Here is a 25,349-nt window from a genome sequence, read left to right as displayed (position 1 = left end):
TGCCACTCTCCTCAAAATGCTTGAATGTAGGGCTGCAGCTATCAGTTATGTTAGTAATCAAGTATTGTACCGCTTATTCCATCAATTGAGTAATCGGATGAGAAATACATTTGCTTTTTTTAAAGAGCAGAAGGAAGGAAAGAAAGAAGGAAGGAAAAAAAAGAGAAAATAAGACAAATAAACAATTTTATAATACTATACAATAATCTAATGCCGTACTCTCTATTTTATTATACTATAATGCATATAATAGATCATTTTATTACGCTAGTATGCAGTATAATAATACTACACTCTGTAGTTTCCCCTCATGCCCATGCCGCTATCATATTGATTACACTTCTCGAGTAACAGCCAAACAAAACTGAAGGCTTCTGCAGGTGTTTCCAGTGAGTAAGCTGAAATGTGAGTTGAAGGGAAGACGGCAGATATCACAGAAGTTACAATAAACATCACAATCTTATCATCTATTTTCATGTTCACAAGCTGTTTATGGTTTATGTACAGAAGAAACAAACAAATAAAACAAATATATAACTTGTTGCCTGGTTAGGTTTAGAGCTACCGTTGGCAGATTTAGTATGATTTTTGTTTTATCTGTTTTCCTTTTTCCTTTTTCCTTTTCCTTACTTTTCAGTCTTCATGCTAAGCTGGCTATCCTCATATTTATTGTATGGTACGTGAGGATGATATTGATCTTCTCATCTAACTTTTAGTAAGAATGAGAATAGACCCAAGTATATTTCTCAAAGTCTAAAACTATTTTTAAAAGTTTAGAGACCTGAATATTTCATCATGTAGAGAAAGTAAGAAATAAATGACTCTTTGGCCAAGACATGTGCATGGACGGGAGACCGGAATTAATCATTTATGCCCAGATCATATACATGACAAGTGGATAATAGTAACAGTGTAGCACACACACACGTACACGCAACCTGGTTTCTCCCACAGGACGCATCCTCCTCTAAGTCTATTTGAACTACCTATGGTCTCGTCTAAGAGAGAGATGAGATAGCTCCCAGTGTGCATTGATCCAGGGCCATGTATCAAAACCTGTCGGTTCCTCTGCGTGGGAGGCTGGGTTGTTTATGGGCTCCAGAACACAGGAGCACCGGGGGAATCAATCTGTCTGCTACTGGAGCGAGGCCAGGGCCCACAGCGAGAGCGCAGCCCGAGGCCAAGGATGTCCACTACTGGGTTAGAAAGCAAAGCTCCATTGTTCCCATCCAGCTCCAATGATTAATGGCTGTCTTTGGTCTGAACCTGAGTCAGACTGGTAATCATAAGAGGAGAGTCACATGGGACAAGACTGTTAGAAGCAATCTGTCACTTTTAGAAACGTGCTCCTGAGGTAGCAGTATTCAGATGCACACCCTGGAGGTGATGGATCTGGACATCGGCAGCATTTTCAGGTGGAGAAGACGAGCACTAGCAGTCTATGAAGACCTCACATCTGACCTCTCTTGATAGACGTCACTTCTTCATCTTATTTTATGAAGTTATAGTTACATGAACGAAATATGTGAATTAATTTACACCAAAAGGTCATGTACTGAATGTAAAATACGGTGTGATTCTGGCATTGCATCCTGGCGTTGCTGTTTTAACCTTTTTACTCTCAATCTTTATTTACATAGACCCTGCCTAAGTCCCGCCTCTTTTCGCTCTGTTCAATGACAGTTGAGCAAACTTGGTACCTCAGCCAACTTTCTTCCTTCCTGTTTCCTGTATGCTATTTTCCCCCCAGGACAGGGGAAGGCTAGTTAAGAAATTCACTTGAATTTATTTCATCAGTGTAGTTTGAGTGTTGCTAGTACTTTTTACACACAGAGAACACTAACTTTTCCATCTTTTCCATATCTAAATACTTAATTTTGTATGAAAAGTAAAGGAAAAGACTTAGCATCATATCCCAGAGGCAACTTAGCTTTTCCTGTAGGTGGAACAATAGAAGCATTTGAACGCCTCTGTGTGTTTTGTTGCCTCAACACGCCTTAAGAAACAGCCCAGTATGAATACACTCTTTTCACTGCTGCCATTCTGACATGAAATAGTATGGTAAACACTGATGTTACCAGTCATACTTATTACAGCTCCATTCCATTCAGATAAACATGCAAACATGCCAACACTGAATAGATTGGGACCTCGATTAGTATCATTGGTAACACCTGTTTACCCTACTATTTCATGTAAATATGGCTGCCGTGAAAAAGGTCTATTACATCATCATGAAGCAGAATCAATGCCTCACAACTCCACCAACTGTGTTGTTTCATTTACTTTCATTTCCATCACCTCTGGTGCAAGTGACGGCACCACTTGATCTTTATAACAAAACAAATTTGTGAAACTTTGATAACATTTTAGCTTCATAAGATGCTGCCGCTTTATCTTCCCGTGGAGTGACATAAAAATGCTGTGAAGAAAGTGTGACCTGGAATTTGAGCAGACATTCACACGATGGATTGTAGCACATCTTAAACGGCCAGCTGGTTCATGTTGTAATTGCTAACAAGGCCAGGGAGATTAAGAGTGTCAGGAGGGCACCTACCATGGGGAAAGACAGGATGGAAGATGGAAGTGCTGACTGACTTCTTAACTCTGGAGCATAACTGTTTCTGGCTGCATTTACTTTCTCTTCTCTCATATATGAGTCTGTCTTTTAGTGCCGAGGGAAATCTGCAGAGTTTGATTCATTAAGTCAGGCTGCAACTATTAAGGTGTCAATGCTCTTTCCCCACGTTTCCTTTTTTTCCCTTCCCCCCTCTCCCTCTCCAGCTTGTCCACAGGGGACCTATGGGCAGGCCTGTAACAGCCTGTGCCGCTGTCAGAATGGAGGCTCGTGTGACCCTGTGACTGGGAAGTGTTTGTGCCCCCCTGGGGTACAGGGCCTGCTCTGCGAGGATGGTTTGTATACACACATTTCTATAAATGTACACACAGGTGTGAATACAACAACCAGGCACTAAAGATTTTTTTGCTTGTGATCGCTTAATATGAAACAATATTTCCTCATGGCTCTGTCTTAGGTTGTTTTTAAAGGTGCAATGTGTAAGATATGGACAGAATTTTCATTTAAAACGGTAAAAAATTATCTAACATTATCAAAAAAATGTGAACAACTTTACTTATGACGTTTTCTCATACACTGCTATGTATAGTGTTAGAGAGTGTCCTTAGAAATATCTACAGAAGCAGCCAGCCCTACTTTGTGCCTCAAGAGGCGATTATAATTTGGAGCTTTATAATCAAATAAACAAAATAAAGTCACAAAATGTCTCGAAGGAAATATTCTTACACCATTTGCTGATGTTAAGCCATATAGCTTCTGAATTCAAGTTTATCTCTTTTGCTGATCTAAGTCAACAAAACAAAACAAGACAAAATAAAACTCTTTCCACTGTTCCACTGTGTCATCAACTCTGTCGTGGTTGAAAATAATTCCTTAATCCACCATGTTAGATGTGAGAATATTCTGACTCCACACTGCCTCTCTGATGCATGACCTCCCTCTCGTTCCCACAACCAAAGATAGTTTCAACACAGAGTACAGTCAATAACAGTCAGCTGTTACTTTAATGATGTGCTGCCCCCTGTTTTTTTTTTTTTGTAGTCACTTTCAACAGCTTGCTGTATTTTATACGCTGCCTCTTAAAATAGTTTCATTTGAATACTTTTCAGAGTCCTGAAAGGATAAAACCACAGGAATAGATATAGATAGGAGCAAAACCATCAGATGCTTCTTATAACCTTGTTATGTTCACCTATGCTCCTATCATAGTGGAGCTGACTTTACAGACTTTTACTTTAGTGTCATTATTTATATGTACAGGTTGTCCAAGGGGTTATTTCGGCAGGCACTGCAGAAGAAAGTGCAACTGTCCCAACAATGGACATTGCCATCGACTGTATGGAGGCTGCTTGTGCTCTCCGGGACTATACGGCCGCTTCTGCCACCTGCGTGAGTACCAACCTAATCTTACTATCTTATACCCATTGCATAAATGGTGATGATGATGATAATGGTGATGATGATGATACTGCCACAAACCATGAAATAATACTGGCTGGTCATCAAATTTAATGCCATTGATAGAAAATACATTATGGTTATGTGAAATATGAGCAACTCAAAAAAAATGTGGAACCTGCAGGGAAATTCCACCAAACTGAAGATATTTGCTTCATTATTTTTTCTTATTCAATGCAGAAGAGAAAGGTGAGATGAAAATATGATGTGAAAAATGTGAAGTGATCAAAACCATGACTGGTAATCTTTAGTTTTTGGTGTCATGATGATTAGCGTACAAACAGACAGACACCAAACATTTTGTTAGTTTTTTTTTTACAGCAACCTGCTACTACCAGATTAGATTATATTTAGTAGATTATGTACATATTACACAACTATTGTACATTGCAAAGCCTCAGCTTTCAATCACATGTTAACTCTTCGTCGCTGGCTGTACTTATCCGTTTTGACGGTGGCACCAGGTGAGACGGCAGCTCTCGGGGGAGAAAGTGACCCTCCAGTTTTCCCTCAATAAGATGGACTGCCAAAGCAAACTCCTCATTGTCCAGCATGCCATCCCCGTCCACATCAGACAGCCTCCAGATGTGAGCAAGCACAGAGTTGGGCAGAAGGGTGGTCGTCATCCACTCTCTGACTTTGGTGCCACTCAGTTTGCCCTCATGTGGGCTGAGGTTGTAGAAAATCTCATCATATTTTGGCTTGAATTTCTCCACCGCCCACTCATCAAAATCTGCCTCGCTGCTCTCGTTGTCTCTGCGGAGTTCCTTGAAAGGGTCTCTCCTGTAATGCTCGGGCCTGAATGTTCCCAAAAAGTCGCCATCTAACACCCCGGGGAGCGATTTCTTCCTCAGTTCTTCTTGTTTTTGAAGTAAAGGCACCAGGTTTGCTATGTCGCTGGTCAGGAGTTTATCCAACGAAGCCATTAGACTTGGTTTCAGAGTCTTGAACTTTGAGAAGTCTTGACCCAAAAGTTTCTCCTGAAAATATATGCAATCACATGTAAGTACAGGAAACATTTGGGTAAATACAGTCTAAAAATATGGTATTTAGACAGTAATATTTGACCTGCATCTTGGTGCAGTCAGGGAAGTCGCCAGCTGGAACTCTGTGCTGCTGCTGGATCTCGGTGAAAATCACAGGCAGCTTGTAAATCAGATTGTGCTTCTTGCTTTCTTTGCAAAAAATTGTTGGCATCTCCTGCTTCAGATAGCTGATAATGTGGGCATGAGCCTAGAAAGGGACAAAACTCAAATTAAACCTAAAATCAACACAACTGCATCTGGGTTTTTAAATATTTACCTTAAAGGGACACATTCCTCTTAACTGTGGAGCTTTTTATCCATCTAGTTTGTTTTTGTGTGAGTTGCCAAGTTTTGGAGATATCAGCTGTAGAGATATCTGCCTTTTCTTGAATACAGTGGAAATAGACTTGACTCGACTTGTGGTGCACCAAGCAAAACTAAATAAATAAATGAAAGAAATTGAAAAGCTCCACAGCAATGTCTCTTTCCACAAATTATGATCAAGTAACACAAGTTAATCCACAGACCTTGTTGTGAGTAGTTTGATGTAGGAACTATTTTCTTTCTACCATCTGTCAGCCGCTAACACTTTGCAGAGGGACGCGTGCATCTACTCATGGATAAGAGGCTCATGCCTGTGACAGCACAGGATGAAACATTAATGGTGTCCTCCTCGGATGAGCTGTGGCGTTAGCACCACTAAGCTTACTAGCCCGGTGATACACAGGTTGTGTAGTTCAGTAGAAAGAACGAAGTTCCCACATTAAACTGCTCACAACAACATCTGTGGACTATCTTGTGTAACAGGGTCATGACTCCTGGAAAGAGACGTTGCTGTTTTTCAAACATATTTTTCTGGCACTTTGAGCACTATAAGCCAACCATAAGTGCCATCTAGTTCCATTATATTCATGAGGAGGCAGACATCGGCCGATATCCCAAAAACTCTGCAACTCATGCCAAAACAATGTAGACGGTTAATGTATTTTCAAGATTTTGATTGAACTGCCCCTTTAGGTACACTGTAGTCCACTCAAACTCTTAAATTTTGAAATAAACTAAAACAAGACTTAACTGTATAATCTTATTTGAGATAAGTTTTTTTTCTTTAGATAAACTTGAATCTTTGAGTATTAGTCTCTAAAAAAATGTCTTTCGAAAATTGGTCAGAATGAATTATAGTTCAGCTGTGAACTATTTTTGTCACTATTTGCGTGCCTGAGAATTAAATGGTCTTATTTCAAAATATTAAAATATGAACTTTCATTTCAATGATCTTACTCAATCATTTTTTAAATTCGTTTTTTTGGGCTTCTAAGACTCAAAAGATTCAAGTTTATCTAAAGAAGAACAGTAAATTATCTCAACAAAAGATTAGTAGTTGGTAAAACTTTTTCAAAGCTTAAGATTATGAGTTGGGCTGAAAACTCAAAAAGTTTGCAATAAGTTTCCTTGAAAGTTTTCTCAACTTGTTTACAGTGTATGTGTTGGAATTAAATATGGGACATCTCTCACCCTCACTAAGCGTGCCCTCTTCACCAGGTCATTCAGCTTGCGCACTGCAGCATTGCGCGGCAGGTTCCTTATGTCAGCCAGAAGATCCTCCTCCTCCAGTTCGATCAGCTGGTAGTGGTCACACATCTGCCTTGGCTCCGACCAGAAAGATCCGATGTAAACCCTCAAGATTTCGGGCGTTCGAAACACTTTCCCCAGCGACCACATGAGGGCGCCGTACACTCTCATGAGCTGCTGTGAGTCCACCCTGTCAGCTTTGTTCAGAACCACACGCAGCTTGTCCTCATAGCCACACAGAGCCCCAAAGGCCCTGGTGAGCTCATCAGAGAACTCTAGTTTATGTGCATCAAACAGCAGGATGATCCGATCCACACGCTCTGCGAACCAGCGCAGCACTGCTGGGAAGTCATAGCCTGGGGATAAGGAACGAAAACACAGGGTTTTCATTAGCACTGAATGTGATGGGGCAGGACTCACTGGCTCAGTATGTGGAGGAACATGTAACATATCCCAGTGGCCCTCATTGGTTACACCCATAGATTAATGCATCCATAAAACAAAACAAAGACTGCTCAGTTACTCCTCCCAACCCACTGTGATATAACCATCACATGCTTTGCGTCTTCAAGTGTTTGAATAATGTTGGACTGGCGTATTTAGCATCAGTCACCCTTCCCTCTCCAGGAATTCAAATCTTCCTGACAGCAACAATGCTTTGTAACTTTAAAGGGAGAATATGCAGGATTTGTCAGTTGCTGTTTGTAAATGCACCAAAATGATAGTTGATTGTTGAGTCTCATTCCCAGGCCGGCAGATACTGATGTTTTGGGTTGGCTGACTGTCCCAAACACAGCAAAATAATTGAACGTAAGAAAGAGAGACACATTTCTAGTGGGTCATAATTGAAAGAGATTTTAGGAGTCTACATATTGAGTTGGGGTCCTGCATAGTATACCTTTAACTGTCTAAAACTGAAATGTAAAAGACTGAGTAAAGGTGCATTAATACTTTCTGACACTGAAGAGAAAACCAGGAAGGTATTCTGTCTCACCTCGACTCAGTTTTCTTTTGGCAGCAGTTAAAATGCCCGGCGTGTCAATGATGCTGATACTCTCAAGGACTTTATTTGGCATCTGAGCGCACTGAAACCTGCACAGAAAAAAAAGTGCGTCAACATAAAGCATTCAAAATAATCTCTTAATCACGATTTCTCATAATCTTTATTTGAATGGACAGTTCACACCCCAGATTAAAAATACACACTTTTCGTTTTACCTGGAGACATATTTATCCATCTGGAGTGTTTTGGTGTGAGAAGTGTCAAAATTCTCCAGCAGCAATGTCTCTTTCCAGGACTCATGACTCGGTTACTCAAGATAGTCTAAAGACCTTGTTGAGAGCAGTTTAATGCAGGAACTACTTTATTTCTATGGCAGAAAGAAAATAGTTCCTTCATGAAACTGCTTAGAAGATCTGTGGATTATCTTGAGGAGCTGTGTCATGATTTCCAGAAAGAGACGCTGATTTTGAGCTTTTCAAATTTTTTTTTTACGCTTTGATCACCACAAGCCAAGTGCCATCTTCTTCTGATATATTCGAGAGATTATCTTCAAAACTGAGTAACTCATGCCAAACCAATCTAGATGGATAAAGAGCACAACAGGCCAGAAGAAAAATATGTTTTTGATTTGGTGGGAACCCTCCCTTTAAAGGAATAAAAATTGCGATGGCTTCAAACTGCAATGCTTTTTTCAGTATTGGTACGCTAATGATTGACAAAAAGTAAAAGAAATAAAACGGAAAAAAAGAAGGAAAACCTCTGAAACAATTCATTATTTCCACTTTTTTCACCCTCCCTCCGCCTCCCTCTGTCTTCTTGTGTCTCTTTCTGTCTGCTCATTCCCATCACCTGTTCAGAAAAGCATTTCCAAAAGGGTCGAGGTTGCGGAAGGGCTTTTTGGGATCCACTGTGAGGGCATTGCCAGGGATGATTCCTTCCGGCTCTCCGTACATGAGGGCAGTGAAGCAGTCAGTGGTTGGCTCTGGCCCAACTCTGCTACCGGGAAAATCTTGTTCTATGAGATACCTGAATTCCAAACCGCCATCACCAACATTATTACACCCAGCACATCGGTGCAACACATTCAGGAGCAGAATACATGCACAAATCTAGCTAGAAGTTCTGACTCTTACCTGATAAAAGTTGTCTTTCCTGTCGAGTACTGACCCATCACCAAGACCATTGGTTTGTTGTCAAAGTCTGCATCCTCGTAGCTCGGAGAGTGAAAATGATGGAAAGAATAATACTTCTCTATCGGCAGCAGCCTCTTGTAATAAAGATTCTTCAGCTCCTCTGTCACCATATTGACTTTCCCAAGTGTTTTAGGGTTGCTCCGAAGCCTTCGGATGGACATGGCAATGGATCTCTGCTCTGTCTCTCTGTGTAGTAGAAGCTGCTCACTCCAAACTGAATGATGGAGGAATGTGCACAAGGAATATTATCAGTTTCTCACAGCTGTCTGCTTCATCCTGCAGCGGGACATTTAGAGGGTGGAGAGGGTGTAACCAGAGCCTGCAGCTGCACCTAACATAAAGCCAATGTCGAGAGGGACAGGGTGGAGTGGAGTTTTTGTTGCTGAGCAGGGACAATCTTGGCAAAATCCATGCAGATTGATTGTTCTGAACACTGAGCTGGGATATGGCAGTGCTTCAGTTTTAAATGTCCTACATGCACACTGCATCTGTTTGTGCTGGTAATGTGATAAAGTTTGCAGAAAGCAACCAAAAACACAACAAACTCTTAGGGAAAATGCTTTCTCAAAAAGTCAGCCTGGTCTTAAATTAGATATATAATTATACAGTTGTAAGGATGAGTGATCCACCATAATTTTGTAAGAGGTTCTATAAATCTAGTGACGCAGGAGGCAGTGGTCACATGACTTAAACTCGCAGAGGTCAGATGTTATGATAACATGGTGGCTGGGTGTGTTCATTTGGCTCATACTAAAATGTAACCTGATAGTAGAGTAGGTTTGTTTGCAAAATTTTTTCTCAATTAACGATGACCACCTCAACTTAAACTAACAAAAATTCTAAGAGAATTTGTTTTCTTTACTTAACCTGGAAAAAAAATGGCTTTTCTGAAGTTCTGCAGCCTATATCAGTATAATCCATATGTGTATATTTTTTTTGTACAATATCATACAAACATGAGAACATGTTGAAACATTCATGGTATCATTGTAAGTCTGCCTAACTCATGCTCCTTTCGTGTCTGTTTTCAAACTGATCTTGTCCGGCCCTCAGCTTGTCCCAGGTGGACGCACGGTGCAGGCTGTTCCAAGGAATGTGACTGCGTTCAAGAACATTCCACTGGCTGTGACCCCAAAACAGGGAGCTGTTTCTGTAAGGCCGCATACCACGGCCCGCAGTGTGAGAAAGGTATAAGCGCTTCCCCAAACACCTCATCTCATTTATCCTATGACAGGTTCGGCATGCCAGGAAAGAAATGGTGAAGATTTGTGTTAACTTTTATCCACACAGCAGACATCTTCAGGTCACGTCCTCTTCATGAAGATACAAATTTATTTCCTGCTGCAGTAAGAGGTCAGTAGGTGCAGTTATGTCAGTGGCTGAGGGGAAATACACTTGAAGCCATGCTGTTTCTTTGCAATACAGCAATACGTTTACTAAGTACTACTACTAGTACTAAAACCACACTGTGAAAAAATACTCCAGTACAGGTAAGAGTCCTGCATTCAAATCTTACTGAAGTAAAAGTGTTTAAGTATTGTCTGCAAAATGCACTTAGGGTTAGGGTTAGTGGATAAGCTGGTATATGCATAATATAATCTCCAGCAATGCATCACATTCTATAAGATCATCATATGATTTTTAAATAGTTTTTGTCTCAAGAAGTGGGAGAATTTTCTTAAACCATAAATGAACACTTCATGCTTCAGTTTATCACAAACATTCAAAATCACCATATTTTGTAGATGCATGGTTTTCAATGGATAGGAATGGTATGAAAAACTTAGGTAAGAGAAGAATCTAGGAACACTCAAGAGTACACAAAAATATTTGTATATATATTTGTAAATATTTTTAGTAATCATTTTCAGTATTTTACAAAGCATTATGGTCTTTAAATTAAATAATTAATTTGGCTTTATAGTTTTGATTTTTTTATAGCATACAATCTGAAGAAAGACACAGGTTTAAGTGCATATCTTTCTTTTTTAAATTTTGTATCAGTTTTACGCCCAGTTAAGTGTCTCGGAGATCTGGGCCGCTGTCAAGGCTGTCTGTGTAAGTGTCTGTGGTTGTCTGGACACTGGACAGTATATGAGTGGGCCAGTTTAATGGGACCTGCGTGCACGCCTGGAGGTATCGGCTGCAAGGTGCCAGGGACCGCCTCAGAGAGTGGTTGTTCTGTCGGAGTTCTGTAAATAACTGATAAAAAGAAGAACTACTGACATGACATTTTGGGGGTTTAAATTATTAAATTGTTGGTCTATACAGAAAAAACAAATGTTTACATTTTAAGTACAAATTAAGCACTTTAGTAACACTTTTTAAACAAATGGACATGTTGAAGAAGACTAATTCACTAACATAATCTCATGCCTTTAGGTTTTTCACACTGCTGTTTAAATGTGTCAGCATGTTTCATGGTTTTACAGGTTTAAGAGAAAATGTACCATCAAATTGCATTAATTCTGAAAAAACAACTTACCATATTAATTCTGTGATGACCCAGGAGATAAAACTATTGACACCACTCCACTGTCTTTAGATTTTCATTTGGGATTCCTCTTTTCTCTTGTGACTTGTTCTGTGTGTGTTCTGTGTTTTGGCATGCCATGCAATTTCATGCCCTTATTTGGGCATTGGTTACCCTCACTACGACCCGCCCCCTTTCACTCTGTGCTCCAATGACAGTTGAGCAACCTTGGTACCTCGAACAACTTTCTCCTTTCTCATTCCCTGCACTCAATCATGCTATATGCTGTGCGCACCTATGTTGTTAACAAAGCCATAGAACCACAGAAACCACTACTGAAGAAAGATGCTGCTGCGGGACCTGTAAGGCGACATATATTAGCATCTTAGGTTAGCTAATGTTAGCCAAACAATACCTTACTAATGAGCTAATCTAGTAGAGTAGGAAGCTAATTATTGATATAGATTAAATCTACATCAATAATTAGCTTACTAGTTAGCTAGTGTTTTGCTAACATCCGCTAACTTAATGCTAACACAAGGAATTTTCATATTGTGTTGAATTTGAAGGCCTCTGTGAACAAAAGCAGAAGTCTTTCCACCATAACTGGTTGATGTAACTTTGCCTGGAAAATAAAAACCATGTTTTCATCCAAAGTACCCAGAACTTTTAGTCCTACAAAAATATTTGCTGTCTGTGTTTCAACTACAGTCTAAAGACCTGCCAAGAATAGACAAATTAGTCTGCTGACATGTGAAAACATGCAAGTAATCGACCAATCATTCAACATTACAAGGTCCATCCCACAAATTCCTGTACTTTTGGAAAATATGACCTCCGAGCAGGGACTTTTTGAGACAGAACTTAATTCACACCCTGGTGCGGTGGAAATGCTCTGAGTTCCTCCAAAATTTCCCAATCCCTGAGGAAAGTTCCTGTGGTGGAAACGAAGCCATAGGCTCTTCTGGTTCTGCATGCTATGTATTGTTTCATCTGATTCAAAGGAGAACCAAAACAGTGGCAGGCATGAACAGTAATTATATAGAAATAGTCAGTCTTCTCACTTTTGGTCTGGTTTGTTTATGTAGGCCATATAGAGGCACCAGTTATAAACTGAGACTATTTCATAACTCCTTGTTGTAGCTTCAAAATGTGGCTCTATATGATGCCTTTACAGGAAAAGGAGAAAGTTGACAGAGGTACTAAGTTTGCTCACTGGAGCACAGAGCATTCAACCACTGTCAGAACCCAGTCTACGGTGATTTCAAAATTAATAACTGGTTAAGATCAATTCTACATAGTTTTACAAAAGGTTTGGCAGTGTGTCCAGCGTTGAGGTTATTTGTTAATCGTACCTCTTTCTTGTGTATCTGCACATGTCCCAATGCAGAATGTGAGCCAGGCTTCTTTGGTGCAGGCTGTGAGCAGTCATGTGACTGTCCAGGTGGAGAGTCGTGTGATCCAAGGACCGGAGAGTGCAGCCAGCGATGTCCTGCAGGCCTTCATGGAGATAAATGTCAGCTGGGTGAGACAAAAAAAGCTACTTTAGTATATTTTGCATCAAACTAATAAATGTGTTAATGTACTTGAATAATAATGAATAATAAGTGTAAAGAACAATCAAATTTATTTTAGGTGTCATTTTTCTTTTAGAGTGTCTTTCAATCATCTGAAACACGTCAATTAGATATTTTAAACACAGAACTGCTGCAGTGATGTGTGAGGTCCTCCATCAAAGCTTGACTGCAGCGCCTTTGTGTGGCCCCATTTTTATAGCAAAGAATCATCGTGGATACACTCACTGTTAGCATGTGTGTGGATATGAAATGTGTGTGGGCTTGCATACTGACACGTGTGTACATGTTTGCATTCATACTTGAGCCAGTGCGTGCCCTTTCTGATAAACTATGTCAGCACAAATGATTATAGATGACTTTCTGAATTTCACCACCTTTGTTGCAACCTTTTGCAAATCGCCTATAAATCTTTCTTTATTTCGTCCTTCTCTATTCATTCTCCGCTGCCATTGATGGATCGAGTGGATTTAGTAAGTGAAATTAATAAGGCTTTATTTTGAATTCACCTGGTCAGTGCAGGTGTTCTTGTTAGTACAAACTGTGCAACCGAAAACATGAGTGTTCCTCCACTGCAGGGTGTCCTCTGGCTGTTTACTCTGCTGGTTGATGGAAAGTTCAACCCTCTGTGTTGTGATCTACAGTGATACTGAATATTGTTTGGGAGCCTCTGGTAAAAACATGACTTTGTGTCTCCGAGGAGCGGACGAAGAGAGCAGAGTTACAGTATGTCAACACTAATGCGCAGTCCAGGCCTCGGCTTGCCGGGTTTGTCAAAGCCAAATGCATAAAAAATGTTATCCACATTTTCTGGATTGTATTTAGCTTAATTTGCAGGACGGGTCATGACAGGGGCGATTTACTTCAGTTACTACTGCAGAAGCTATTGGCAGAGGCTGAACAAATAAACAGAAAATGATTGAGTATTTCTTTTTTTACCCAGTTTTGCAATGTTGCACAATCCTGTTGTGTGTGTGTGTGTGTGTGTGTGTGTGTGTGTGTGTGTGTGTGTGTGTGTGTGAGTCACCGCTGTGTTGCATCTATCTCTTTTTTTAATGTTTTAATCTGTAGCGCAGTGGTGGAAAGTAACTAAGGACATTTACTCAAGTACGGTACTTAATTACAAATTTGAGGTACTTGTACTTTACTTAAGTATTTCCATTTTCTGATTTATACCTATATTCCACTACAAATATTGTACTTCTTACTGGAGATGCACCGATCGACCGGCCAGAGACCGGAACCGGCCGGTCAGCGTCACATATCCGGTTCTGTGCCCGTCATTGTCACACACATGTTCTGCAAGATGGTCACGTCATGCACGCAGCAGACAAACTGACTGTGACATCAACACAGCGCTGATCACAGCTACACACACTCAGACACATGTCTGCTTGAAGCTGGTGTCAGAGACAGATTCCAAGAACAGGATAAAGAGAAGACAGACAGTCTACAACGAGACAGAGCAGCTGACAATGTCACAAAACAGCCGTAAACTTTGTAGCTCTTCAGGCTAATGTTAGCCAGCAGCAGACTGCTGTTCACAGAGGGACAGTTAAAATCTCACCTCCTGTTCTGACTGAAGAATAAACAACCTGTGTTGATGTGTCTCCTCAAACATTTTCTCATCCAGACTCCTTTAACTTCTGCATCTGTTTTTCTCATGGCAAAGTTTTACCGTAGCAAGCTGTTGCACAGCATCTGTCTCCGGTTTGTTTACATCTGCTTCCACAGGTGATCACGTGAAATCGCATGGTCTCGCCAGATCACATTCAGCGGATTCATAATCTTAATGTACACCTGGAGGACTTTGGAGAAGATTTAAATAGTATTTAATGAATATTTAATAGTCAGTGTCATATTATGAACATCTAATTTAATTTTTACAAGAAAAGATGCAAAAATGTTTGTGAATGCTGTCAATTACAGTTCTTAGAAAGACTGAAAATCGGAATCGACCAAAATTCGAATCGGCAGGTCAGACCCTTATAAAACCGGAAATCGGAATCGGCTAAGAAAATTGCAGTTGGTGCATCTCTACCTCCTACTCCACTTCGTTAATTTAACAACTTTATTTTTTTTATTGTATGTTGTTAGCCTGCCTGTCACAGCGCTATGGCGAGAGTTGTCTTCTGACCTGTGAATGTGGAGGAGCTCCCTGTGATCCTGTAACTGGACAGTGCATCTGTCCTGCTGGGAAGACTGGACACTCCTGTCGTGATGGTACATTTGTTCTGAATGGTTTTTGTCTGCAGCATTAGTTATAAGACGTTTAGACCTTTTTCATGGCAGCCATATTGATATGAAACAGTAGGGTAAACGCGGGTGTCACCAATGCTAATAATTAAGGTTCTGTTCTATTTAGTGTAGCAGAGCCTTTCCAGTGAGCCGACATTCACAATAACATCACCCCGACTCTATTAGACCTGAATGTTTATTTTTAGATTATAAGACTTTTCTTACTCTTCTTCCTTTCCTGACTCTTTTCAGCTGTCACTATCTAATACAGGCCTGAGAATAATAATAATAATAATAAGAAGAAGAATAAGAATTGCTTTTTAAAGGGTTTATTCACCTTTATAAGAATTGCTCACACTTCAGATGTGGTAAGCACAACATGCATAGTTAACTGTGATAAATGTTTAACAATGTATGTAAAAATCTGAATAAAGGTATAACAGCATAATAGGCAAGTTAGTTAAACTCAATAAATGTGTTTGAATGCTGTAATAAATAATGATAATAAACTAATAATTCTTTTAGTGTGTGTAAAGTGTTTATAAATGTCCTATAATCTAACAATAAACTTTTTATATTGCTATTATTAACACTCGTACAGTTTCATTAACACATTACAGGCACTGTAATATAAAGTGAGACTGAATCTTGTCCTTTGCTTTCTAGCTTTCTTGCCATTCGACACATTTCTACTCCAAATTATTCAAGCATAAGTGGCTTTAGGGCTTTAGAGAGAAATAACTTACATAAGTGGCTTACTGCTCACTTAATCTGAAAGATACTTGATGCTCCTCAGACTGCCCTGATGGATTCTGGGGGTTGAAGTGTCAGTCATCTTGCCCTGCATGTGAGAACGGAGGCTCCTGCAAAAAGCAAACCGGTGTGTGTGACTGCAAACCAGGCTTCACAGGAAACCTCTGCCAAAATGGTGAGACTTAATCTAAGAGATTCAAGCAACAAAACCATTTTAATAACATTTTAAAATGATTTTGTTGTTTGTGAAGGTCCATGTTGACCATGAATTGAAATATGTGTGTCTCAATTAAAGCTATAACTTTAACAGCATTTGAAAAACTGAGATTTTGCAGTTGATAGGATCTGATTTTCTTTATGCAGTGTATTTACTAAAGTGAAATTTGAATCAAAATGTGTTATGTGTCAGTCAAAAATGTGAATTACTAAAGCATGATCCTATGACTGTCGTGTTGTGTACAGAGTGTCCCCCAGGTTTCCATGGATCAGGCTGTTTGATGCACTGTTCATGCAACGCTGATGCGACCTGTGACCCACAGACTGGATTCTGTGTCTGCCCTCCTGGGAAAACAGGCCACGACTGTGCAACATGTAAGAACTGTAATTATTCTTAAAAAAAAAAAAAAAAACACACAACACTTCACTTTTATTTTTTTTTTATCATGTTCCAAGAAAGTGACAGCAAAAACACAATGAACACATCAAAACATTGTGCCTATCATTCATCATCTTTCCAGCATGCGAGTCTGGTCTCTGGGGACGGGGGTGTCTCAGTAAATGTCAGTGCAAAGACACTTCTGTGGGATGTGACCCAGTCACTGGTCAGTGCGCGTGTGAGGCCGGCTTCACTGGAAACCACTGTGAGAAGAGTAAGTTACCGTCTTCTCAAAAGATATATCTTTGCCAGTGCTGCCACCTAGAGGTGATTGTTGCTTATAACAACTTTTGAGCTCTTTTACAACACTGAGAGTAGCTTCCTGTATGTTTTATTTCATCATTGCATATTTTGTCATTTTTTTAAATTTGAGACTTTGAATATATTCATTACTCTTTTTTAAAGAACCTTCTTCATTGGTGTTTTACACACACTCTTTGACAATAGTGTTAAATCATTTGTAAGAAACAGTGTCATGTGATAGAAGTACGTTAGAAAAAAATCATGCAGCACCTAGTAGCTACAGAACAAAACAAAACATTCAGGTCATATTTCATATTTTACAGTAAGCATTAAAAAACACATAACTAAAGAAGAATGATAAATAAGATAGAGTGGGATCTTATTCAGGGATAAGTTTGAATTGAAACTGAATTTTTAGCTGGTTAAAAGTTTTTAGATTTAAAACAATGTTTAGCTCACACATTTTTTTTTATTTGCCTGCACTCATCTGTTCACTGTTAGAGTGTGTGAATGGCAGTTACGGGCAGGGATGTGCTCATCAGTGCCAGTGTCAGAATGGAGCGCTCTGCGACCACGTGAGCGGAGCCTGCACGTGTTCACCCGGATATGCTGGAACTTACTGTGAAAAAAGTAAGATTTCTTTTAATTCTGTTCAGTGACTGCTGCACTACTTCTGATGCTTTATTTTATGAGAAAAGTGAGGCTACTCAAACTTGTTTGCTATGTTTGGAATCATTTTAACTTTTAATCCATCTTTAGCATCACAGATTATCAAATAGTTTATAAAACTGTTTAATAAAGAAGAAGTCGACTTGAGGTTCACTTGGCACTTTTCACTGAAGTCACAGGTACAGTAAGGTAAAAATTAAAGGTAGAATCAGTGAGATTTTTCTGAGCTGTTCATAAGTGCACCAGAAAGATACCAGGATGTCAAATGCAAGCAAGCATCTTGAGCATGATAAAATATTGAGAAAAATAAGGAAATACAGTCAGTGAGCCAGTGAGTTCCTGCAGATACAGCCACAACCACACACTTCATAAATTATGTATGAAAGGGACTATATTTATATGAGTCTTGACCAAATGATGACATTATGTTGAATCGTTATGTGGAGGATGTTGTGTAATATACCTGTAATGTATATGAGGATATATCATGAAAGTCCTGTACACAATTTTTTTCTTAAAACTAAAGACACAGTTAATCTAATACTTTTGGATTTTTTCAGACTAGATTATTAATCTATTAAAGACACAGAATGTAATTTGTGTCAGTGCGTGTCTCATACATCGAAACAGGACATAGTTTGATGACGTTGTATATTAGTGTGGGCTCAGAGCAGCTGTTGTCTTCATTGTCAAACAACCGCCATAACGGATGCAAATCTATCTGAGGTGACTCAGGCAGAAATTGTGTTCACCAATGAGGTAACGTATTAAAGTTTTATTCACATTACCTTTAGTCACGTTCACTGACTTCCTCACTGTCTGACACATCCTGTGTTTCCCCGGAAGTTAAGCCGCGTTCCACTTACCTGAGGCGTCGTAAGTCTGAGCTGAGTCTTGACTGCATTCCAGTGAAACAAGTCAGAAAACAAAGATGAATGCCTCCATTAAAGCCTTCGTTGTTCTTGATAACAATGCACACAAACACTGTAGCAACACGCCCACAGATAGAAGTTAGACAGTAAAAGACAGAAGAACTCATACACAGTTTTCACTCCTGTTGATGCACAGAGCAGCCATCTTGGATTTCAAGGTCAGGGTTGGTGAGTGTTCTCTGACTTTTCGAGTTGGAAATCCAACTTCAGCGGTGTTCCTGTTGAAATTTCCAACTGGGAAATTCAGACAGCATTATACCAACTAGAGGGTAAAGGGGATATGATGTCATTGACAGGTGACCAAATGAAACGCAACGCTACCTTCATTAAATTACAGATTTTTCTGGGTTTGAATATTGTTGGAAACATTTTGGACAATGTAAGTACACAACTTAATAAAATATATAATATTGGTTGAGACCTTTTAATGCAGAAATGTTGCATATTAATGTGATCTAGCAAATAAGTGTCAGGTTCATTGGTTTGCTGATTACAAAAATAATCATTCTTTCACATTTAATATTTATATCTGAGTGATGTGGGACAGATGTGTCAGCTCATTTGGTTAACTTCATCCTCACTGAAGGCCAAACACCTCATCTCCATTACTGGTGACATTACTTGTCTTTAACTCTTGATGCACTAGAGGGCGCTGCAGGACATTCTTCTGATTTTTTCATCTCCTCCTCGGTTCCAGTGAATCATCACACAGATGAATCATCAGATTGTCCATGTAATGTCATGAGCAAAACCACTTCAAAACCACACAGATCCCAAGATATAATTTGTATTAGTCATTCTGGGATAGATGAACTGTATTTCATAGCCATAGCAAACCCTTCATGTAACTAATATTCTTCTCATCATTGGGGTATTTTTACTGAGCCGAAAGACATACCAACAGTCCAAGAGTCTTAACAGCGTAATAGATTTGTTCTTGATTATAGTCTCTTGACTTGAAGTGGCCCCGTGTTATTACAAAATGTAAGATTTAGTGTAAGTGTACTACAAGGCCCAGAAATTCATACCACCTCCGTAGCGCACAGGGCATCGTAAATCATGGCTGTGTCACACTAGAACAGAGCTTCACATCCCCAGTCATAACAGTCTAATGGCCTCAGACGCACACGTCACTCTGATTGGACGTTGCCGTGGAAATAGGGCCATCGGTCTGAGCAGGTTCTGTTTTCTGAAGGCCTTTTCTCCTCAAACAGAGGTGTCCAGTTTCTCAGTCTTCTGCTGGGCCTCTTCCTTCAGGAGAAGTCAGGAAGAGGCCTGGGCTGTGAGAAGGACCAGATCTCTACAGTTCATCTGTTTCGCAGAAATAAAAAAATGGAAAGAGATGACTTTCCTTCGCGAATGTTTGATTCTACGTGGGCGATTTTTCGTCCACACGCTGGCTTCCATGATGTTATTCATGGACATCAGCGCTCTCTACGAGACTCAGAGAGCTTGTTACTATGGCGAATGCATAGTTTCATTGAGCATTCTTGTGGTGCTGAGGTTGATGCTAAACATTTCAGTCAAGTTTTGTCAGAGGGAAAAAAAAAAGTTATTGTGCTGACATGAGTCCTGCACACTAGACCACTTCTTCAATTAGCGCGGATCGTGCTCTGTTTCTGGTCTGCAGCTTTGATGTTCGCATCAAAATAGTTCATTTGGTCGCAGTAAAAAGAACTCTGGCTCAACTGGCATCGAACATCCGTGTTATTGTCGAAGAGACTGGGGTTGTTTTGTTTGTTGTTGTGTTGACCTCTTTCAGTGTATAGACCCTGAATGGCACCAGGAAGCTCTATTCTGTGTTCTCTCTATCCGCTCTATTTCTGTGGTCTGCTCTCCCTGGCTGTGTGGTCCCTGGACCTGCTTTATGGGCTGACAGCAGTGGCTCTTACACAACCAGGGATCTGGAAATAATCCTCCTGTCTTAAAGAGCTCATTTAGTCTAGAGATGGAGTCTTTCAATGATGGCACAGTGTGTGTGTGTGTGTGTGTGTGTTGGACAGACTAGGTGCCTACTTATAAACAAAGACAGAGAGAAGAGTCTTCACTTACAAACACTTGCAGACACTGTGCTAATATCAGATGACAGATTGCTGCTCTGTGGTTAATATAGAAACCAGTCGCCCCCTGCTGGCATGAACAAATAATAAAGTTTATCAATCAGAATTTCCTCTGAAGATTTAACAAAGGGAGTGTGTGCATGCTGCAATAAACTGTGTGCTGCTGCATTTGAAAAGGAAGGAAAGTGTTTAAACATGTTCAGGTGATTACTGTGTCTGGTATAAAGACCTCACCAAAAAGCAACATTGCTCATATTTTTACTTGTTTTTAGTTCACCTTCAGCGTTTTTCTTTCTTTTTATTTACATCAGTATCTATTAGGGCTTTGTGTTGGCCGGAATCTGGCGATACTATAAGTATTATGATACAGTACATCTACTGATATTTTCTTACACCCCTAGCATTTTCACACAATCAAACCTGATACACCGAAACAAAATAACACTCACCAAAACAGCCTTGTCCAATCTTTCCACTGTTGTTGCAACAATCACCAACTTTGGTTTGGTCAAAATAGATCTAGAGTTTTCTGCGTTAGATGTGAAAACATTGTGGCTCTACAGGCTGTTTTTGTCTGTTCAGATCATTGAATTAGCCAAATAAAATGACAATAATCACCCCAAAAGCACCCAATATATCTTTCTGTGTGTTTCCGGAGTACATTATTTGTTCCATATGGTAAATGGTAAATAACCTTTCTCAGTCCACATATTTTATGTCATAGGGTCAAGTTTTAACCATTTAATTATGATGCATTTAATTGCTGCTGTTAACAATATCTAGATATTTAAGCTCTTCCATCAGTGCCCACTTGTGTTCGACCAAGTGGTGCCATCTTTGTGAGATTTTGGTGGAATACTTCTTTAAACACCTCTTAACAAAATATTCTTGACTCAGACCATATTCAAAATATGTGGGTGTGGTTGCCAATTTGTGTACCACAGTTTCTCCAACATCCATTTGAGTGTGTTGGGCCCCTTTTGCCATTGTTCTCTAATTATTACATTATTGATGTTTAATTTTTAACAACAGATGCAATGAGCCAATTTTTCATTAGTGAATAAATGACATGACAGAGTAACATCCTGCTGGACTGAAAAATGTTGCCATGGTGCCAGGGACTGCTGTCAGAATAATAAACAGCAGACAATAAACCAGTGATTTTTGCTACAGTACTACCACAGAGTTAATGTACAGCTGCCTTAAAATGACAGCATCGTCAGCAGGCTGGCTTTAATAACATCGCAGCCTAACCACTACAGAGGCAGGCAAAGACGTCATGCTGTCAGCGTGGGAACACAGCGATGACCATGCCAGAAATTGCTGTGCAGGAAGGACAGGCCTACTTTTCCCAATTTGAGGCCTTGAAGCAGAAGGAGGAGGAGGAGTGGACAGCATCATCAATTGGAGCAGGAGAAGGAGGGTATGATGCATAAACTGTGGGGAAACACCCTGAGTACCGTGGCATTTAGAATACATAAAACCACCAAGTTACACATTCCTGTCCCCCCCTCAATTTGTGGCTTCCTTTGGTAACACGGTTCACTGCTTTCCTTATAGATAGGTAGAGGTGGTAGTATATAAATGAAATGAAAAGCTGCCAGCTGCTGAGATAATTGGGACAAACTCTACACAAACCCTTACCAGGCTCAAATTTTCTCACGTATCACTGCAGCAGAAAACACAAGAGGGTAGTCGAAGACAGATGGAAAATACGAATATTTGACTACATTTTGTCCACTTAAGGACACCCTAGATTGCGCATTATCATGTTTTATCTACCGTAGGGGCACTTTTATTTACTTTACACGAGCATTTAGTTTTCTGACAACTTTTAATTTTTACTTCATTTTAACATCTGTACTTTCTACTCCTTACATTTTAAGTTAATCTTAAGTTTTGATGCACTTGAGAGCAACTGTTGATTATTTTTATTTTGCAGCACTGCATGCGACCCCCAACATTAAGGCCAGTTTCAACCTGAATGGATGGAACAATAACACTTAAAAAAAGACAGTTCCTTAGTCTATCAATGCACATCATGAATGACAGATGTAAGATGAAATTGGTGTAGAAGAGACGGAGACTTGAGAGGTAAAGGTGAGGTTCAGTTAGCTTTGCACCAAACAGAGAAGTAGAAATGTCCTTCAGAAGGCGACTTTTTCTTGTACTTTTCCACTTTTACTTGAGTAATGAAGTTGAATCAGGACTTCTCCCTTTACCACACAAATATCTGTACTTCTACATGAGTAAAGAATGTGTGTACCTCCACGTGGCTGTCAATCACTCATACTTTGGTGTTTCTGTATATAAAACCCAGAACAGAAGAATTTTTAACTATTATGCATGAGTTAGGATGTGATCTTTTCTGTGACAAATTGAGCGATCAAAAAGAGGCTGTGAATAAACACAGTCATTCTTTCCTGCTCTGGTGAAGTCATGCTTACAGACAATATTTACATCCCAGTAGGGGAAAGGCTCATTCCTCCTGCCGCCTCTGGCTAGGTTCTTGTGGATGGGAGGCACTGTGTTTACCAAACTCTCTGAGTGTCAATTGACTCTACACACACTTAGACAATCTCTCAGGCTCTCCTTGAGAATGGGAAACAGATTCTTACACTGGCATCTCCTTGCATCAGCAGTGATACTGTAGATATACGTGTGTATGTGTGTTACACGGTAACCTGGCTTTGTTTTGCCGTGTGTCGGTGGGGCCTGTGGACTCAGCAGGTGCTCTAATTACCAGCTCTCTGTGCCCCCTCAAACCCCCAAAAAGAGAAGGGCCTCCGAGCCGCCGTCGACTTTGATGTGGCCCAGATCCACCACACATGTGGGACATGAGCTCACTTAACGAACGCAGACCCTCTGCAAATGAACAGCCACAGCGTGGTACTGCAATTTGATATTGGTATTTTCAGTAGGTGGTAAGACAGAGAGGGAAAGTAGGAGGAGGAGGAGAAGAGAGTGAGAGATGGGGAAGGGAAGAGAAAGAAAAGAAGAAGAAGAAGAAGTTGGCATATGAACCTTTTCCTCTCCTTTTTTTTATGAAGCTGCCAGTTCTAACCAGTCGGATGTTTTATCTTGGCCCACAGTGTGCCCGGACGGCTTTTACGGTCTTGACTGTGGCCAGATGTGCGAGTGCAGGAACGGTGCCCGCTGCCACCACATCACAGGAGCATGCCTGTGCACCGCCGGCTGGGCAGGACCACACTGCATTCTGGGTAATGGAAGCCACATCATTAAAACGGGGTGTGAGGGAGGCCCACACTGCAACCCATCACGACATCCTCTCCTTAAACACAACTACGATGTGTTTGCGAACAATTATCTCTATAATGAGACATCACCGATGACTTTTTTAGGGATGGGTAAGGGTGGAGAAAGGAGGGAGGACGAGAGTGCCCTCTGGCACACATGCTTTAATTGAGGTCTATTCTGGATAAATGCACCCGCGTGTTTATAACGATCAACATTAGGAGAGGGAGAACATCTTTAGGAGCAAACCAATAAGTGTTCTCATGCTAAAGTTTCTTGAGGATTTCATGCCTTTGTTTTAATGAATCCAGTGAAATGCCCACTAAACTTCTTGGTCTGTCATTCAGCAGGCTTATTCAAGACTTTCCTCTTGCCACAGCCATTTTGTGGTCCTGACTGCCAGAGCCAGAGTCAGCAGAAAGCCACTAGCATGACTTAATGATTCATCTCTGTCATTAGCGCACTTTCCTCTTTCTTAGACTCCAAATGTCATCGTGGACTTTGACCATTAAGGAGAAGTTTACAATATGTGTGCTGAAAACCATAATGTCTCAATAAAGCTGCTACAAATATAGTTGCTGCAGTAGCATTTTAAGATAATGTAGAATGTTTTTTTTGTGTGTGTATGTGTGTATATTATATTTTCATGGTGTGTGTATGCTGTTTGTGTGGGTAGGATGCCCAGAGGGTCGTTTCGGGGAGCAGTGCAGTCAGACCTGTGAGTGTCAGAATGGAGCCAGGTGTGACCACGTCACCGGACGATGCAGCTGCACGGCCGGGTGGACCGGAGTCAGCTGCCAACTGCGTGAGTATCTCATCACCCAGCATGACAAACTCTGTCAAAAGCTGTTTTCTTAAAAGACAGAACCAGTTTTACCTCATTTAAAACAAATCACTTATGCATTACATCACAGCTTTCAATTTTAGAAACAACGATGACGTGTTTTGGAAATTTAAATGTATTTTGTCTGCTGTGTCCGGTGGTTTTAACTTGTTTTCTTGAAATATGACCGGCAATAGACCTTTTTCACAGCAGACTGATTAGGGTCCTGTTCCATTCAGTGTTTCAGAGCCTTTACAGTGAGTCAACATGCACAAATATCATCACCCTGACTCTGTTTGACCTGAATGGAATGGGACCTTAATTGATATCATTGGTAACACACTCTGCTATTTCATATCAATATGGCTGCTGTGAAAAAGCTCCATTAGTTGACTCTTAAATTCACAATATGGAAGTTCTGCTGCCAACAAAAGATGTAATTGTGGACAAAGTTGTTGTCTTAACTTTAAAACACCATAGCTGATGAAAATCTATCTGACATGAATCAGGCAGAAAACTTGTTCAGAGGGAGATAATAAAGTTTTATTCATGTTACTTTTAGTTATGTACACAAAAACTTCCTTCTTCACTCTCTGGCGTATCCATAATTCATTTCTACCAACCTTCTGTCTAATTATCTACCTTCATTTCTAATCTTAAAACCCATTTGTGCCATTAACTCTCTATGATGTCCCGTGTTGTGTGTGTGAGTTCAGCCTGTCCTGCAGGACAATATGGGGAACACTGTTCTGGTCAGTGTTTGTGTCAAAACGGAGGCTCTTGCGATCGTGAGACCGGCCAGTGCACCTGCCCACCCGGCTGGACTGGAGCCGCCTGTGAGTTAG

At 40.3% G+C, this 25,349-nt stretch overlaps 2 protein-coding genes across 2 annotated transcripts in view; one reads left to right on the top strand and one right to left on the bottom strand.

The window, feature by feature from the left end:
* The window catches only part of egfem1 (EGF-like and EMI domain containing 1), an 81,099-nt gene that overhangs the window by 41,874 nt on the left and 13,876 nt on the right, over window positions 1–25,349 (top strand). Inside the window, exons 15-26 of the mRNA XM_084717350.1 lie at window positions 2,785–2,913; window positions 3,839–3,967; window positions 9,883–10,017; window positions 12,693–12,827; window positions 14,974–15,099; window positions 15,911–16,042; window positions 16,330–16,458; window positions 16,605–16,736; window positions 17,267–17,395; window positions 23,519–23,647; window positions 24,358–24,486; window positions 25,221–25,349. Coding sequence (XP_084573476.1) covers window positions 2,785–2,913; window positions 3,839–3,967; window positions 9,883–10,017; window positions 12,693–12,827; window positions 14,974–15,099; window positions 15,911–16,042; window positions 16,330–16,458; window positions 16,605–16,736; window positions 17,267–17,395; window positions 23,519–23,647; window positions 24,358–24,486; window positions 25,221–25,349 — 1,563 coding nt within the window. The remainder of the gene's footprint in view (window positions 1–2,784; window positions 2,914–3,838; window positions 3,968–9,882; window positions 10,018–12,692; window positions 12,828–14,973; window positions 15,100–15,910; window positions 16,043–16,329; window positions 16,459–16,604; window positions 16,737–17,266; window positions 17,396–23,518; window positions 23,648–24,357; window positions 24,487–25,220) is intronic.
* LOC146328354 (EH domain-containing protein 2-like) lies at window positions 4,068–9,718 on the bottom strand. Its single transcript, XM_084717349.1, has 6 exons — window positions 8,770–9,718; window positions 8,486–8,662; window positions 7,628–7,725; window positions 6,577–6,989; window positions 5,105–5,269; window positions 4,068–5,016 (listed from the first exon to the last, which is right to left on the bottom strand). The coding sequence occupies exons 1-6, from the start codon at window positions 8,988–8,990 to the stop codon at window positions 4,441–4,443; spliced, it is 1,650 nt and encodes a 549-aa protein (XP_084573475.1). The 5' UTR covers window positions 8,991–9,718; the 3' UTR covers window positions 4,068–4,440.

The sequence above is a fragment of the Lutjanus erythropterus genome, chromosome 4 (genome assembly GCF_056507025.1).
Source record: "Lutjanus erythropterus isolate fLutEry1 chromosome 4, fLutEry1.hap2, whole genome shotgun sequence".
NCBI lineage: Eukaryota > Metazoa > Chordata > Actinopteri > Lutjaniformes > Lutjanidae > Lutjanus > Lutjanus erythropterus.
Note: the sequence above shows the minus strand (reverse complement) of the source record. Positions and strands in the feature narration are given on the sequence as shown.